The 17660-nt window shown below is 42.3% G+C and overlaps 1 protein-coding gene across 1 annotated transcript in view; it reads right to left on the reverse strand.

The window, feature by feature from the left end:
* Window positions 1–12354: 12354 nt before the first annotated feature.
* LOC141051026 (uncharacterized) overlaps window positions 12355–17660 on the reverse strand; it is a 35087-nt gene continuing 29781 nt past the window's right edge. Inside the window, 1 exon segment of the mRNA XM_073547821.1 lies at window positions 12355–14292. Within this exon segment, the coding sequence (XP_073403922.1) occupies window positions 12599–14292 (1694 nt within the window). The 3' untranslated portion in view covers window positions 12355–12598.

Below are 17660 nucleotides of genomic sequence, written 5' to 3' on the forward strand. Positions count from 1 at the left end.
TTCTCTTATTTACTGTTTTAAATGGCAGTTGGAATTTTTTAAGATTTACAAATTTGAGGGGACAGGTTCTGCCTTTAGTTTTAAATTGAGACGATTAAAAAAATAAAAATAAAACTGAAACATATTGTGGGGATGTGACTCGCTCAGGTGCAGCGGGAGACAATCAGGAGACCGGTTCTTCCAAAGTTCATGAGGTTTATTTCTGTCATAAACCATAAAACAGCGTATCACCAAAAATAGCCTCTAGCTTAGGCAAACAAAACATAAACCTTCGTGGTTGCAGACTCAGACCACGAGTCTCAGCACATGCTGGGAGGTGTAGTCCTCCCCACATACAGCTCCCTGGTTCAGGAGCAGGTCACATTATAAGGCTGTAGCCACACCCACGTTCCCAGCAGATGACTGGTAACATGACTGTGACCTCACCACAGGTCCTTCAAACAAAAACAATAATAATATCTGGTACACTTTACTTCTGCCTTACATTATGGAGATAAGCCATTTATGAGACACATATCTCCCATCAATTACACGACTCTTAGCCCTGCCACATACCTCCCCCCTCTGCCTAAAGCCATGGGGCTTGGCACTTTCACCTACCAGGCAAGGGATTCTGGAGAGGGCATCGGCATTCCCATGTAGCTTCCCGGCCCTATGCTCTACATGGAAACTGAAGTCTTGTAGGGCTAAGAACCAGCGGGTGACCCTAGCATTCTTGCCCTTGGTTTCCCTCATCCACCTGAGTGGGGCATGGTCGGATATTAACCTAAACTTCCGTCCCACCAGGTAGTACCGTAATGTGTCCACTGCCCATTTTATGGCCAAACACTCCTTCTCTACAACTGAGTAATTTCTCTCACAAGAAGTCAACTTCCTACTCAAGTAGAGAACAGGATGCTCCTCCCCACGTATCTCTTGGGAAAGGACAGCTCCTACCCCGACATCTGAGGCATCTGTCTGGAGGACAAATTCACGTTTAAAGTCTGGGGCCACCAAAACGGGCTGCTTACAAAGAGCTCCCTTCATTTCTTGGAAGGCTGACTCTGCTTCTTCGGACCAGCTGACCATCACTGACTTTGTCCCTTTAAGCAGATCAGTTAGAGGTGCAGCCATTGTGGCGAAGTTTGGGATAAACCTCCTGTAATATCCCACAATCCCCAGGAAGGCTTTAACTTGCTTCTTTGACAGAGGTCTCGGCCATGTTTGAATTGCCTCCACTTTATTGATTTGGGGTTTGATCTCGCCACACCCCACGACATATCCGAGGTACTTGGCTTCTTCTCTCCCCAAGGCACACTTCTTCGGGTTTATTGTAAACCCCGCCTCTCTTAGAGCGTCAAACACTGCTTGGACCTTTTCCAGGTGAGTCTCCCAGTCCGGGGTAAAGATGACGATATCATCCAGGTATGCAGCAGCGTATAGCTTATGAGGTGCAAGGATTCTATCCATCGCCCTCTGGAAGGTTGCTGGAGCTCCCTGTAGGCCAAACGGCATCCGGACATACTGGAAGCACCCGTCTGGTGTGGAGAATGCCGTCTTCTCCTTGGCTTCCTGTGCCATGGGGATCTGCCAATATTCCTTGGTCAGATCCAAAGTGGTTATGTACCTGGCAGGTCCAAGTCTCTCGATGAGCTCATCAACGCGTGGCATGGGATAAGCGTCGAACTTGGAGACCTCATTCAGCTTCCGGTAATCGTTGCAGAACCTCCATTCACCATCAGGTTTTGGGACCAGGACAATCGGGCTCGACCAGCCGCTCTTGGATTCCTCAATGACCCCGAGCTTCAACATACGCTGCACCTCCTTGGAGATTACCTCTCGCCGGGCCTCAGGAATACGATATGGTTTCACGTTCACCCGCACATGTGGCTCGGTCAGAATTTCGTGCTCCACCACCTTCGTGCACCCCGGCAACTCTGAGAACAGGTCGCGGTTTTTCTGGAGTAACTCCCGACACTGCTGCTTCTGGGCCTTCGATAGAGTCTCCGCTATGGTAACGGCTCCAACCTCCCCTTCTAGGTTGCCCAGCAAGCACGGAGTTACCGCTGGCTCTCTATCTTGCCACGGCTTGATAAGGTTAACATGGTAAACCTGGTATGGCTTCCGTCTTCCGGGTTGGTGGATCTTGTAGTTTACGTCTCCCAGTTTCTCCACCACCTCATATGGCCCTTGCCACTTGGCCAAGAACTTACTTTCCACCGTCGGGATTAGCACGAGAACTCGGTCTCCCGGATTGAACTGCCTCACTCTGGCTGACCGGTTGTAGACCCTGGCCTGAGCCTCTTGTGCCTGGCGGAGATGTTCTTTAACAATGGGCATCACCTTCGCAACCCTCTGCTGCATCAGTGCCACATGCTCAATGACGCTTCTGTGGGGCGTGACTTCGGCTTCCCAGGTTTCCTTGGCTATATCTAGGAGACCTCGCGGATGCCGGCCGTACAGAAGCTCGAAGGGGGAGAACCCCGTGGAGGCCTGGGGAACTTCACGGATAGAAAACAGTAAATACGGTAAGAGACAATCCCAGTCTCTACCATCTTCCTCTATGACTTTTCTCAGCATGCTCTTCAGGGTCTTGATAAAACCTCTCAACAAGGCCATCTGACTGTGGATGGTACACTGAAGTCCTCAGCTGGGAAATTTGCAAGACTCTGCACAATTCTCTCATCACCTTGCTCATAAAAGGTGTCCCCTGGTCGGTCAGGATCTCCTTCGGCAAACCCGTCCGGGAAAACACATGGACCAGCTCACGGGCTATACTCTTCGCAGAGGAGTTTCTCAGGGGAATGGCCTCAGGATAGCGTGTGGCATAGTCCAGGATGACTAATATATACTGATGGCCCCAAGCTGATTTAACTAAGGGACCAACCAAGTCCATGGCAATTCTCTCAAATGGCACCTCAATAATGGGCAGTGGCACAGGAGGGTTCCGAAAATGAGATGTGGGGGCAGTTAACTGACATGTCGGGCAGGACCTGCAATAGTTTACTATTTCCCGGTGACACCCAGGCCAATAGAACCTCTGTACAATCCGTTCCTGGGTTTTTTCCACCCCCAGGTGTCCCCCCAAGATGTGTGAATGGGCCATGTCCAACACTTTTCGTCTATAGGGGCCTGGTACTATTAACTGCTCTGCCACCTCCTCCCTTATTTTCGTGACCCGGTACAACAATTCCCCACTCAACATAAAATGGGGAAACCTTGTGTCTGCTCCCGGCTCTTGTGCAACCCCATTAATGACGGTGACATTGTTAAAGGCTTCCCTTAGTGTGGGGTCCCTATGTTGGGCAGTCCCAAAATTCTCCCCGGCCACCCCTAACTCCGGGATGTCAGGTACAGGGGACCCTTCCTCTTCATCCCCAACAAGGACACATAAAGGGAACTCGTCTGCCTCTGGTGGTGGCGATACCTCAGTGGGGTGGATTGGTTCCCTGCTCTTGCTAGCACACTCAGAACCCATCCCCCACAGATCCCAAAACAGACAGAAATCCCGGCCAATAATTATGGGATGCAACAAGTCTCGAACAACGCCAACTTCATGCGACTCGGTGCCATGCGCCGTTTCAATCTTCACCCTAGCCATAGGGTAGTCCTTTGCATCGCCATGTATGCACCGAACACCAATCTTTTTACCCGGGAGTATGTTTAGAGGAAAACTGGCCCTCACAAGGGTCACCAAGCTCCCGGAGTCCAGAAGCGCCATTACTGCTTGACCGTTCACCTTCACGGGACACGCTTGTGGCCCCTTGTTAGGTAGCGAGTTCACACTGCAAGCTGGATATGCGTAGTATGAACTAAGGCGTCCCATGCTGCAGTCCATCTGCTCGGTGGTCTGGGGACAACGGGCCGCTATATGTCCTGGCCCATGACACTTCCAGCAAATAACACCGAGGGGACCTTGGGCACCGCCTCCCCCGCCCCTTTTGACCTTGGACGCACCACCCCTTTTTGTGACTCCGCCCCCTGCTGGGACCCCCAATATGGAATGGGCTGCTTCCCCAAGGAACCTTCCATCCCCTGGTATCTCTCGACCAGCCCAACCAGTTCATCAGCATTTTGGGGACCAGGTGCAACAGGTCAAACATTTGGGAGCGCGGGGGTTTGTCCCGGTGATAGGCCCAGCGATGAACTCGCTGTGCCCTGGTAGTCATTGTTACCCCCAAGCGTGCGAGAATTTCCGCTTTTAATTTGGGATACTCTCTGGCATCTTGTAGCGTCAGGTCAAAGTACGCCTTCTGGGGCTCCCCCGTTAGGTAAGGGGCCAGTACCTCCGCCCACCGCTCTGGCTGAAGTTTTTCCCTCTCAGCCACCCTCTCAAACACCATCAGGAAGGCCTCCACATCATCCTCAGGGGTCATTTTTTGTAATGCGCGTCTTACCGCCTTCTCGACGTCGGTGGCATCAGCCCGACCTGGGCTTGGGGCGCTCGTCCTGCCCTCCTGGATGGCGGTTGCCAGAAGCTGCATCTGCTGCCGTTGTTCCTGCTGGCTCTGCTGGAACTGCTGCCGCTGCTCCTGCTGGCTTTGCTGGATCTGCTGTAACAACAGCTTGTTGGTTTCCTGCTGCAGTGCCTGGGACTGGACCAGGTGTTTCATGAGGTCCTCCATGATTCCAGGCAATGCTTGTTGCCCCGCTGCAAACTTCACCCAGGACATGCAGCAACTGTCTCAAGTCTCTGCTGGGACCGCTGCCCGCACGTGTACCACCAATTGTGGGGATGTGACTCGCTCAGGTGCAGTGGGAGACAATCAGGAGACCGGTTCTTCCAAAGTTCATGAGGTTTATTTCTGTCATAAACCATAAAACAGCGTATCACCAAAAATAGCCTCTAGCTTAGGCAAACAAAACATAAACCTTCGTGGTTGCAGACTCAGACCGCGAGTCTCAGCACATGCTGGGAGGTGTAGTCCTCCCCACATACAGCTCCCTGGTTCAGGAGCAGGTCACATTATAAGGCTGTAGCCACACCCACGTTCCCAGCAGCTGACTGGTCACATGACTGTGACCTCACCACAGGTCCTTCAAACAAAAACAATAATAATATCTGGTACGCTTTACTTCTGCCTTACATTATGGAGATAAGCCATTTATGAGACACATATCTCCCATCAATTACACGACCCTTAGCCCTGCCACAATATATAAACATAATAAAATAAATAACATTGTTTAATAAATAACAAAAATAACCTAAATTAATCAAAATAATTAATACGGATTATATACAGTATATAACAAGTCTATGTAGTTTACTTATGTAGCTGCTGACATTTCATTGCCAAGGTCCACTCTAGCTAATACTTGTTGCCTTGGCCCTCTTTTTGGGAGTGGGGCTGCCATTGCCTAGCCAATAGGTAATCATTTGGGCACATCTTTGAGGAACCTTGTCTAACATACCCACAACTTCCTATTTTACCTTTCTTCAGATCTTAGTAATATAGCTTGGCAAAATGAGTCAATTTAATTTAAAATTGCCTACGGCTAAATCTACAGGTGCTTCTAGATTTCAAAGGCAAAATAAAGACACTAAGTCTAATCGTGTTCCTTCTAGGGACTCGGTTGATTTATTGAGCCCGACTAAGTCGCGTTCTCCTATTTAGAGGACGCCCTCGCCATCCTCTCTCAGGACCCTCTCTCCTTCCTCATCCACATATAAGACTTGCTCAGCAGAGTCAGTTGTGGCACATCTCTTCAAATGTTCATTCTGAGACCATGGATCTCTCCTCCTCCAGGAAGAGGAAAGGTGCGCAGTCCTCCGCTGCCAATTCCTCAGAGGATTCTAGATCTTCTTCACCCAGCCCTACTCCAAAAAAGCCTAGGCCGAAGCCTGAGATAATATCTATGCCTTCTTTGTCTTCTGGGGCCTTTCCTGACGCAACTTCCCTTGAGGCGTGTATGAATACTCTAGTTGAAAAACTTAGCGCCAGGTTGCGTCTGGACATAGAAAACCAGACAAAGATTTTCCAAGAGACTCTGGAGCATTTTACTTCAAGGTTGGATAACCATGAACTTCGGTTGGGTGAATTAGAGAAATCGAATGGGCTATCTCTGAAACACTACTCTGATTCTAAATCTGAGGTGCATCAGTTAAAGCTTAAATTGGCCGATTTGGAGGACCATTCCCGTCATAATAATATCAAGATTAGGGGAATATCGGAGGATATATCGCCCATTAAGCTCTCTGACTATGTTAAAGGGATTTTTAGAATGATTCCAAATCTATCGGATATGGATCTTATCATTGATCGTATCCATTGCCTCCCTAAACCTCCTTCCATCCCTAAGGACCTACCCAGAGACGTCTTACTGAAAATTCATTTCTACCACATTAAAGACAAAATTCAAAATTTGGTAAGAATTAAGGGAGGATTCCCGGATCCATATCAACATCTAAAGTTGTTTTCCGATCTATCTAAAGCGACTATTGAGGGTCGGAAACACTTTCGTTCACATACCTCCGTTTTGAGGGAGAGAGGCCTTCCTTACAAATGGGGCTTTCCTCTACGCCTCATTTTTAATTTCAAGGGGAAAAATGCGAAGGGTTCCTCTTTTTGAAATCTCAGGGTGTCATTTCCTTGTTTCTTCCACAGGTCCAGGACATGTCACTTGAGCCTATTGTAATTTGTGTCTTTGGATTGTCTGATATTAAATAATTGATATTGTGCTTTTTTTAATACATTTGTTTTCTTTTATATATTTGTTGTAGATACTAATGAGGGTTTCCTTAGCCTTGCGCTGTACAAACTTTTCCCCCAGCGCAAGAAGGAGAACCACTTTTTTTAGCTTATTTTATTGTTCTTTAAGTGTTGGTTCACTTTTATTTTTGTTTAACACTCCTACTTTCATCAGTAACTGCTTTGTTCTAGTCATATCCCATCGGGACCACTTTCTTTCGCAATGAAAATCAAATTGGCCACGTATAATGTCAGAGGTCTTAATAGCCCTAGCAAACGTTTTTCCATTCGCCATGAAATCAATAGAGCCCACCTTGACATTGTATGTCTCCAAGAGACAAAATTCAAATCCAGTTCTCACCCTACCTTTATAGATAAAAATTATCCACATTTTTTTGAATCCTCTGGGCCCAAGAAAAAGGCGGAAGTGTTCACTCTAATCAGAAATTCCCTTTCATTTGAGTTCATAGAAGAAGTTAAAGATGAGAAAGGCCATTACCATATTCTAATTTGTAAGTTAAACAATTCTGATTATACTATTGTCAATACTTATGTTCCCCTAAAGGGGCAAATCAAATTTTGAAACAAATTGGTCAAAAAAATTAACTCAGTAAGGAAAGGTTCATTGTTATTTTCCGGGGATTTTAACATGGTTCCCAATGGTTCTTTAGATTCCTCCGCCCCAAATAGGCATAAGACGGAATCTCTAAATACTTGGCTATACTGGAACGAACTTTTTGACACCTTTCGATGCCTGAACTCCACTACTATAGAGTTTAGCCATTTCTCTGATCCCCATAATTCGCCTTCCAGGATAGATCTGATCGTAACTGATATCTTATCACTCCCTAAATTTCAGTCAGCTAATATTTTCACTAAATCGACCTCAGATCATGCCCCTGTCGTTGCTGAGTTCTTGGATGGACCGACCACCAATAGACAATTCCTCTGGAAGTGTAATTCCTCTCTTCTTCATGTCCCAAATGTAAATTCCGAAATATCCACAGCCATATCTAATTATTTTAAAGAAAATTATTCGGGTCTCACTAATCCCTATTCTTGTTGGAATGCCCATAAGGCAGTTCTGAGAGGACTGCTTATACAAATTTCCTCTAGAATAAAAAAAGCTAACAGAAATAAAATAATGAATTTACAAACACTCATTAAAGACAAGGAGTCTTCTCTTGCCGCCAATTCCTCTCCTTGCCCCATTCTAAAAGCGGAACTCTCCAAACTCAGACAAGATCTCAGATCTCTGATCTTCTCATTTTATGATTCGGCGCTTAAAACTTCTAAATTCATGCAATATTTCAACCTTAATCGTCCCTCCCGGTATATGACAAATAGGCTTAAAAATCTCAGATGTAGGAATAGAATCGATGCCATCTCTTCCCCCAAAGGAATACTCTTATCTCATCCTCAAGAAATAGCTAATTCATTTGCCAAATTCTTCCATGATCTATATAATATTAATCAAAATTCCCCTCAGCTCCAGCCAAGTCAATTGGATGTCCAATCTTTTTTATCATCAGTAAACCTTCCCAAATTAGATGATACAGATATAGACTTCCTTTCTTCACCATTTTCTGAAAAAGAAATCTTAGACACCATAAAACAGTTAAAAACTTTCAAAGCCCCTGGTCCAGACGGCTTTACCAATGACTACTATAAAATTTTGGTCCACTTTTAGCACCCCACCTCACAAAAATCTTTAATTCTGCCTCTGAATCAGGTAATTTCCCAAATGAAATGCTTGAAGTCACAATAATCCTCATACCCAAATCTAACTCAGACCATACCCAAATGAAAAATTTCCGTCCCATCTCCCTGATAAATACTGATGTTAAAATATTTTCTAAAATATTAGCAAACAGATTAAGTCAGTTTCTTCCAAAGCTCATAGCAAACGATCAAATAGGTTTTATTCTTAATAGGCAGTCAGTTGATGGCACGAGAAGATTAATAAATCTAATTAAATTAATAAATTCCAACAGGACTGGGGCCACTATAATATCTCTCGATGCTGAAAAGGCCTTTGACCGCCTCAATTGGAACTACTTGATCGCTACACTACAGAAATTCGGTTTTACTTCAAAAATTCTCTCAAGCATCTCGGCTCTATACTCTAATCCTACAGCAAAAGTCTACATTAATAATCATTTATCCTCTTCTTTCAAAATAACCAATGGCACGAGGCAGGGTTGCCCCCTTTCGCTTCTCCTCTTTGCTCTGGCAATGGAGCCTTTGGCCCAAATGATAAGAGTAGACCCGGACATCCAAGGTATTAAAGCCGGGCTTAGAAACTTCCGAATCAGCCTATTTGCTGATGATATTGTAATGAGTCTAGAATCCACTCACTTCAATTACTAAACTTCAACTTTTACTTATTTTCAAAGATCTCATACTTCAAGGTAAACAAATCTAAATCTAAAATATTGCCTTTAAACCTAACTAACGCTCAAATAGAGGAAATCCAGCATATTTCCCCATGGAGTTGGACATATAATCATATTACTTACCTAGGTTTAAAATTTTCTAACAATGTCAACTCAATAATACCCCTAAATATGTCCTCTCTCATTCAATCCATTTCCAAAGACATGGCATCATACAGCGATAGGGAACTCTCGTGGTGGGGTAGGATCTCCACCTTTAAATCATACATTTTACCCAAAATCCAATATGTTTTTCCCTCCCTTCCCCTACCAATATCCACATTATATCTTACAAGCTTACAAACCCGAGCCCATAACTTTATATGGGGAGATAAAAAAGCGAGGACATCATCAAATATTTTATCCAAACCTAAGCGTTTTGGCAGAGTCGGGCTACCTAACATTTCAGCTTACTATTACACTTTTCTGATCAAACAAAGTCTTGCTTGGTGGCCACAATCCAATCCTCCAGCCTGGTATGATCTGGAATACTTTTTTAATAAGAACATCCCACCCTTTCATTTAATCGTAAACTGTCTTCTTCTCAAGAAAGATCCCCCCCACTCGCATCCCATTTTTCATGCCACAATAGAGGCCTGGAAGATTTCATCTAGACCCAAAAGAGGACAGAAAGGATTTGACTTTAATAAAAATTTGTCTCTTCATACTATCTGCTCACTTTTTCACCAGGATATTGATCCTTTGTGGGCAGATTTAGGTATCACCAAACTGAAGGATCTTTATTCTGATTCAACTTGTATCCCCTTTAGACAAATTAGAGAAAAGTTCAAAATTCCCTTTTCATCATTCTGCCACTATACAATTTTAAAAGACCTAATTGATTGCATTTTACAGGCAAAACCCAGAATCTCTGAACCGGTGGCTAATCTTTTTAATAATCTTAATCATAGTATATTTTGCTCCTCTTATTATCTATATAATTGGCTGAATAAAAGTTTTGAATTTGTAAAAATGCACATTCTGAAATGGGAATCAGATTTTCGCATAAATCCAGACCCTGCTGAGTGGGAACATGCCTGTGAAATTTCTTACGCCTCCTCCATCTCAATGTCCTTGCAGGAGACTCATCACAAAATTTTGTCGAGATGGTACTATACTCCTGCTAGGCTCTCCAAGATCAATCCCGAATTCTCCCCGGATTGCTGGAGGGGTTGTGGTCACTATGGTACCATATCTCATATCTTTTGGTATTGCCCCCTTCTTCAGCCCCTATGGAAAGATATATCAAACCTTATTAATTCATTGCTCATCAAACCCATCTCCAGCACTCCCCCAACTAGCTCTCCTTTCTCTCAATTCAGACAATATAGATCATCCAACAATCCCCCTAATTATTTACATACTGCTAGTTACAAAAAACTCAATCGCTTTTCACTGGAAACGACCCGATCCACCCAAACTTCAGGATATCAAGGATATATTAACCCTCCATAGATCCTTTGAACATAAGATTGCTACGATCAAAAACAACCTCACTAAATTCACCAAAAAGTGGTCACGATGGACGGAGTTGTTTCCCTAGGGAGCACTCCATTCACTTTGCCTTTTATTGTAATTCTGGTGAAATGGGTATTCATTGTAGTTACTGTTCACATTGTTATATGTTACAAGTGTTTTATATGACTTGTTATCTTTTGTCTATTTTGACATTTGGGGCCACCTGGTCCTTTTCCCTGTTTCCTCCCTCCCCCCTCTCTCCTTTCCCTTCCTTTATATTGTTAAAACCCCAATAAAATGTTTGGAAAAGGAAGTTATAAGGGTTAAAAGTTGACCAGCGATCTCCTTTTTCATACTAAATTTACGAAACCATTTTTTTAGTGACTGTATCACATTTGAAGTGAGTTTGAGGGGCCTATATGACAGAAAATACCCAGAGTTACACTTTCTAAAAACTGCATCCCTCAAGGTGCTCAAAACCACATTCAAGAAATTTATTAACCCTTCAGGTCCTTCACAAGAATTGTGTTAGGAGAAAATCAACATTTAACTTTTTTCACAAAAGTTTTACTTTAAACTCAATTTTTTTATTTTCACAAAAAAATAAAAAAACAGGTAACAGGACAAAATGGACCCCAACATATGTTGTGCAATTTTCTCTTAAGTACCGTGATACCCCATATGTTGTGGAAAACTACTAGGCACAAAAGGGAAGGAGCTCAAAGGGGAAGGAGCACTATCTGACTTTTTAAATGAAAAATTTGCTAGAATTAGCTGACACCATGTCACATTTACAGAGTCCCTGATGTGCCTAAACAGTGGAAACCGTTCATAAGTGACCTCATTTTGGAAACTAGACCCCTCAGGGAACATATTTAGATGTCTGGTATGCACCATAAACCCCCAGGTGCTTCACAGAAGTTTATAACATTGAGCCGCGAAAATAAAAAAGTCAAATTTTTCACACAAAAAATGGCAACAGGAGAAATTGCACCATGCAATCTTTTGTACAATTTCTTCTGAGTACGCCGATGCTCCATATGTGGAGGGAAAATTTTGTTTTGGAGCATGACAGAGCTCAAAAAGGAAGGCATTCCATTTGACTTTTTGAATGTAAAATTTGCTGGAATCATTAGCGGTTGCTATGCCGCATTTGGAGAGTCTCTGATGTGCGCAAATAGTGGGAAACCCCCACAAGTGACACAATTTTAGAAACTAAACCCCTCCGGGAACTTATCTAGATGTGTGGTGAGCACCATGAACCCCCAGGTGCATCACAGAAGTCTATTATGTTGAGCCGTAAAAATTTTAAAATATCACATTCTTCCAAAAAAATGTTCTTTTAGCCCCAATTTTTTTATTTTCACAAAGCTAACAGGAGAAAATGCTCCAATTTGTTGTGCAATCTCTCCTGAGTACGCAGATACCCAATATGTGAAAACTACTGATTGGCAAGGCTCGGAAGGGAAGGAGTGCCATTTGACATTTTGGATGGAAAATTTGCTGGAATCATTAGCGGATGCCATGTCTAGTTTGGAAAGTCCCTCATGTGCCAAGAGTGGAACCTCCCCACAAGTTACCTATATTTTTGCATACAAGATCACTGACTTCTGAATTAGAATTAAAAGTAAACGGATTTATTTTCTGCCAATATTTGTGAGAAGACATCCAGCCTGCATGGGCCAATATTCCTGCATTTCAATTTTTTGTGACAAGAATTTGCAGCACTTAGAAAGGCCAGAGGATGTCCAATGTACTAATAGATGGGTGCCTCTAATAAGGTGCAGCAATCAGTTTATAGATGCTTTATTTCCATTGTTTGCTTGTTGATAACAGATGTTTATTGGTAATTGATTACATTTATTAGTCATCATTTAGTGCTTTAAATTGTTTTACATTTCTCTTGTATGATGACAAGTGAATTAACATTCACTGTCACTCATACAATTTGCAAAGTAAATTACGGTATTTAAAAAAAGTGTCTACCTGTCCGAGTGATTTCTGAGTAAAAAAAAAATAAACATGTAAAAATGGCTACTCCCTTGTGTGCTTTCTCAGTTGTCTAGTAGTTTTTTTCTGTTGAAAACATTTTCCACATGCTGAACATGAGAATAGTTTCTCCCCTGTGTGAATTATCTTATGTTTAGCAAGATCAGATTTTGAAGACCAGCATTTCCCACATTCTAAACATTAAAATGGCTTCTCCCCTGTGTGAATTTTCAGATGTCTAGCAAGATTTGTTTGTCTATTAAAACATTTTCCACATTCTGAACATAAAAATGGTTTCTCCCCTGTGTGACATCTGTGATGTCTAACAAGATGTGATTTATCTCTAAAGCATTTCTCACATTCTAAACATGAAAATGGCTTCTCCCCTGTGTGACATCTGTGATGTTTAAGAAGTTGTGATTTCTCTGTAAAACATTTCTCACATTCTAAACATGAAAATGGCTTCTCCCCTGTGTGATATCGTTGATGTATTACAAGATCTGATTTCCCTGTAAAACATTTCCCACATTCTGAACATGAAAATGGCTTCTCCCCTTTGTGAACTCTGTGGTGTCGAAGAAATTGTGATTTTTGTGCAAAACATTTACCGCACTCTGTACAAGAAAATGGCTTCTCCCCTGTGTGAATTCTCTGATGTTTAGATAGATCAGATTTTGTTATACAACATTTCCCACATTCTGAACAAGAAAATGGTTTCTCCCCTGTGTGAATTTTCTGATGTTGAGCAAGAGATGACTGGTCTGAAAAACTTTTTACACATTCTGAGCATGAAAATGGCTTCTCCCCTGTGTGAATTCTCTGATGTTTAGATAGATCAGATTTCGTTATACAACATTTCCCACATTCTGAACATGAAAATATCTTTTCCCCTGTGTGAATTTTCTGATGCTGAGCAAGAGATGATTTGTTTGAAAATCTTTTTTCACATTCTGAGCATGAAAATGGCTTTTTCCCTGTGTGAATTTTCAAATGTGCAGCAAGATATGACTTCTGATTAAAACATTTACCACAGTCTGAACATGAAAATGGCTTCTCCCTTGTGTGAATTTTCTGATGCCGAACAAAAGTTGATTTGTCTGAAAAACTTTTTTCACATTCTGAGCATGAAAATGGCTTCTCACCTGTGTGAATTCTCTGATGTTTAGTAAGATCACATTTCGTTATACAACATTTCCCACATTCGGAACATGAAAATATCTTTTCCCCTGTGTGAATTTTCTGATGCTGAGCAAGAGATGATTTGTTTGAAAAACTTTTTTCACATTCTGAACATGAAAATGGCTCCTCTCCTATGTGAATATTAAGATGTGTATCAAGATTTTTCTTTCGATTAAAACATTTACCACATTCTGAACATGAAAATGGCTTCTCCCCTGTGTGAATTTTCTGATGCTGAGCAAGAGATGATTTGTCAGAAAAACTTTTTTGACATTCCGAGCAAGAAAATGGCTTCTCTCCTGTGTGAATTCTCTGATGTTTAGCAAGTTCAGATTTTGATATACAACATTTTCCACATTCCGAACATGAAAATGGCTTCTTTCTTGTATGTGCTCTTGGATGTTCACCATCCCTTTTGTTATATTTATTTTTCTTAAGAAGGAGTAGAGGTACGTCTGGTGTAATGGGATGCTTTTCAAAAGTATCAGGTATGATATTAGGATCACTTGCATTAAAATCTGAAAATATCAGGTATTTCTCTGAGATCACGGTCCGGTTAGCTGACAAAAAAAGATAATAGTATATTTATTTTTTAATAGACATTGAATCATTGCTAAAAATTGATCTTGGGTTGCTCCTGAACTGCTTCCTGCCTCATCCAATGCTTATACATCCATCTATATCCCTTCTCTGCATGACCTAATTATTTTTTAACTTCTTAAACTGTATAATGCCAGTCAGCAACTAATTCCTGTTTCCTAGGGAGTCCTTGCATGTCTAACTACCAAGCATTCCGTGGATCCACTGTCTGTTTTGGACATCATCAGCTTTCCACAATTTACACAACCTTGCTGGTAAGCATGATCATGACAGAACAACTGACCAATACCATTGAAGGGGTTGTTGGCTTTCAAATAAAATATGTCCATCACTGCATTTGGCTTTAAAAAATACTATCTGAGGTGGACTTCCTTGGGTCCACTGGTGAGTCTCTGACTCTACTCCGCATGTCTGGCATTGGCTGCAGCGCTGACATTAGATTGACAGTGTGGCAACTAGTCAGCTTACTGATTGATTGCTGTACTGTTGACATGATGTCAGCCTGGCAGGCAATGCTAATCCTTGGGAGCAGTTGTGAAGACGTACCACAAAATGTCACACTTGCCACACTCATCAATATTAAAATTGTAACACTCAGAAGGAAAAGTTGTGGAATTATGGAAATCACAGGATGGAAAAACATGTTAGTAATTTGGAAACGATGAAAAATAGAAGCAAAATTTTCTAAATATCTTTATATTTTCAGTTGAAAAAATAACTTACATGCTTTGGTTGCTATCAGTGAGGTTATTAATGGTCGTATGAGGAATGTTCTGCTGCATTGAATGTACTTGGGCAAGAAAATCCTCAAGATCTGCTGCTGGCAGCTTAATTTGCAGTTGCCAACCAATGATGTCTCAGAAATGCTCAATGGCAGAGAAGTCAGGAGACGCTGCAGAACATGAGAGCACGTTTAGACCACGCAGGCAGCTCACAGTACCACAAACAATATGCAGCCTGGGGTTGTTGTGTGTGTAGAAAAACATCTCCTGAGATACTTTGGAGAATGGGCCAGATCACTGCAACGCCGAGCTATTAGTGTACCTGGAATAAATATTTGAGGGGTCCCCAACCACCGGTCCTCAGACCAGATTTGTGGCGGCTCAGAGCACACTGCAGATACCTGCCCTGGTTGTTCATTATCACCAGGGCGGGGTGCGCATAAGCACGCAACGTTCATCATCTGAACGCTGCTACGCACGTGTGACTGCAGCCGGAAAAGCTGTGGCACGGATATGTGTCAGCGCTGTCTGTGAACAGAGAGCATGCACTCTGCTCTGCCACCCGTGACTCTACTAACGCTGCAGCCACGACTCGATGAAACAGCAGGGAATGAAGAGTAAGGGAGGTGAGTATTTTTTTTGTTATATACATATATATCAATCAGTACTTTGTGAGCCCAGTATACTATATATGGGGAATTATATGTGTGGTGCCGTCATATTATATACAGGGAATTATACGTATGGTGACATCATACTGTAAATGGGGGATTATATGTGTGGGGCCATCATACTGTATATGGGGGATTATATGTGTGTGGCCACCATACTATATATGGGGAATTATTTGTGTGGGGTCATCATACTATATATGGGGAATTATATGTGTGGTGCCGTCATATTATATACAGGGAATTATACGTGTGGTGACATCATACTGTATATGGGGGATTATATGTGTGGGGCCATCATACTGTATATGGGGGATTATATGTGTGGGGCCATCATACTATATATGGGGAATTATTTGTGTGGGGTCATCATACTATATATGGAGAATTATATGTGTGGTGCCATCATACTGGATATGGGGGATTATATGTGTGGGGCCATCATACTGTATATGGGGAATTATATGTGTGGGGCCGTCATATTATATACAGGGAATTATACGTGTGGTGACATCATACTGTATATGGGGGATTATATGTGTGGGGCCATCATACTGTATATGGGGGATTATATGTGTGGGGCCATCATACTATATATGGGGAATTATTTGTGTGGGGTCATCATACTATATATGGAGAATTATATGTGTGGTGCCATCATACTCTATATGGGGAATTATATGTGTGGGGCCATCATACTGTATATGGGGAATTATATGTGTGAGGCCATCATACTATATATATGGGGAATTATATGTGTGAGGCCATCATACTGTATATGGGGAATTATATGTGTGGGGCCAGCAAACTGTATATGGGGAATTATATGTGTGGTGCCGTCATATTATATACAGGGAATTATACGTGTGGTGACATCATACTGTATATGGGGGATTATATGTGTGGGGCCATCATACTGTATATGGGGGATTATATGTGTGGGGCCATCATACTATATATGGGGAATTATTTGTGTGGGGTCATCATACTATATATGGAGAATTATATGTGTGGTGCCATCATACTGGATATGGGGGATTATATGTGTGGGGCCATCATACTGTATATGGGGAATTATATGTGTGGGGCCGTCATATTATATACAGGGAATTATACGTGTGGTGACATCATACTGTATATGGGGGATTATATGTGTGGGGCCATCATACTGTATATGGGGGATTATATGTGTGGGGCCATCATACTATATATGGGGAATTATTTGTGTGGGGTCATCATACTATATATGGAGAATTATATGTGTGGTGCCATCATACTCTATATGGGGAATTATATGTGTGGGGCCATCATACTGTATATGGGGAATTATATGTGTGAGGCCATCATACTATATATATGGGGAATTATATGTGTGAGGCCATCATACTGTATATGGGGAATTATATGTGTGGGGCCAGCATACTGTATATGGGGGATTATATGTGTGGGGCCATCATACTATATATAGAGAATTATACGTGTGGGGCCATCATACTATATATGAGGAATTATATGTGTGGGGCCATCATACTATATATGGGGAAATATATGTGTGGGGCCATCATACTATACATGGGGAATTATATGTGTGTGGCCAGCATACTGTATATGGGGAATTATATGTGTGTGGCCAGCATACTGTATATGGGGGATTATATGTGTGGGGCCATCATACTATACAGTATATGGAGAATTATACGTGTGGGGCCATCATACTATATATGAGGAATTATATGTGTAGGGCCAGCATACTGTATATGGGGAATTATATGTGTGGGGCTAGCATACTGTATATGGGGGATTATATGTGTGGGGCCATCATACTATATATGGGGGATTATATGTGTGGGGCCATCATACTATATATGAGGAATTATATGTGTGGGGCCAGCATACTGTATATGGGGAATTATATGTGTGGGGCCATCATACTAT

This window comes from Dendrobates tinctorius, unplaced genomic scaffold, assembly GCF_039654945.1.
Source record: "Dendrobates tinctorius isolate UK_male_01 unplaced genomic scaffold, ASM3965494v1 ptg000155l, whole genome shotgun sequence".
Lineage (NCBI taxonomy): Eukaryota > Metazoa > Chordata > Amphibia > Anura > Dendrobatidae > Dendrobates > Dendrobates tinctorius.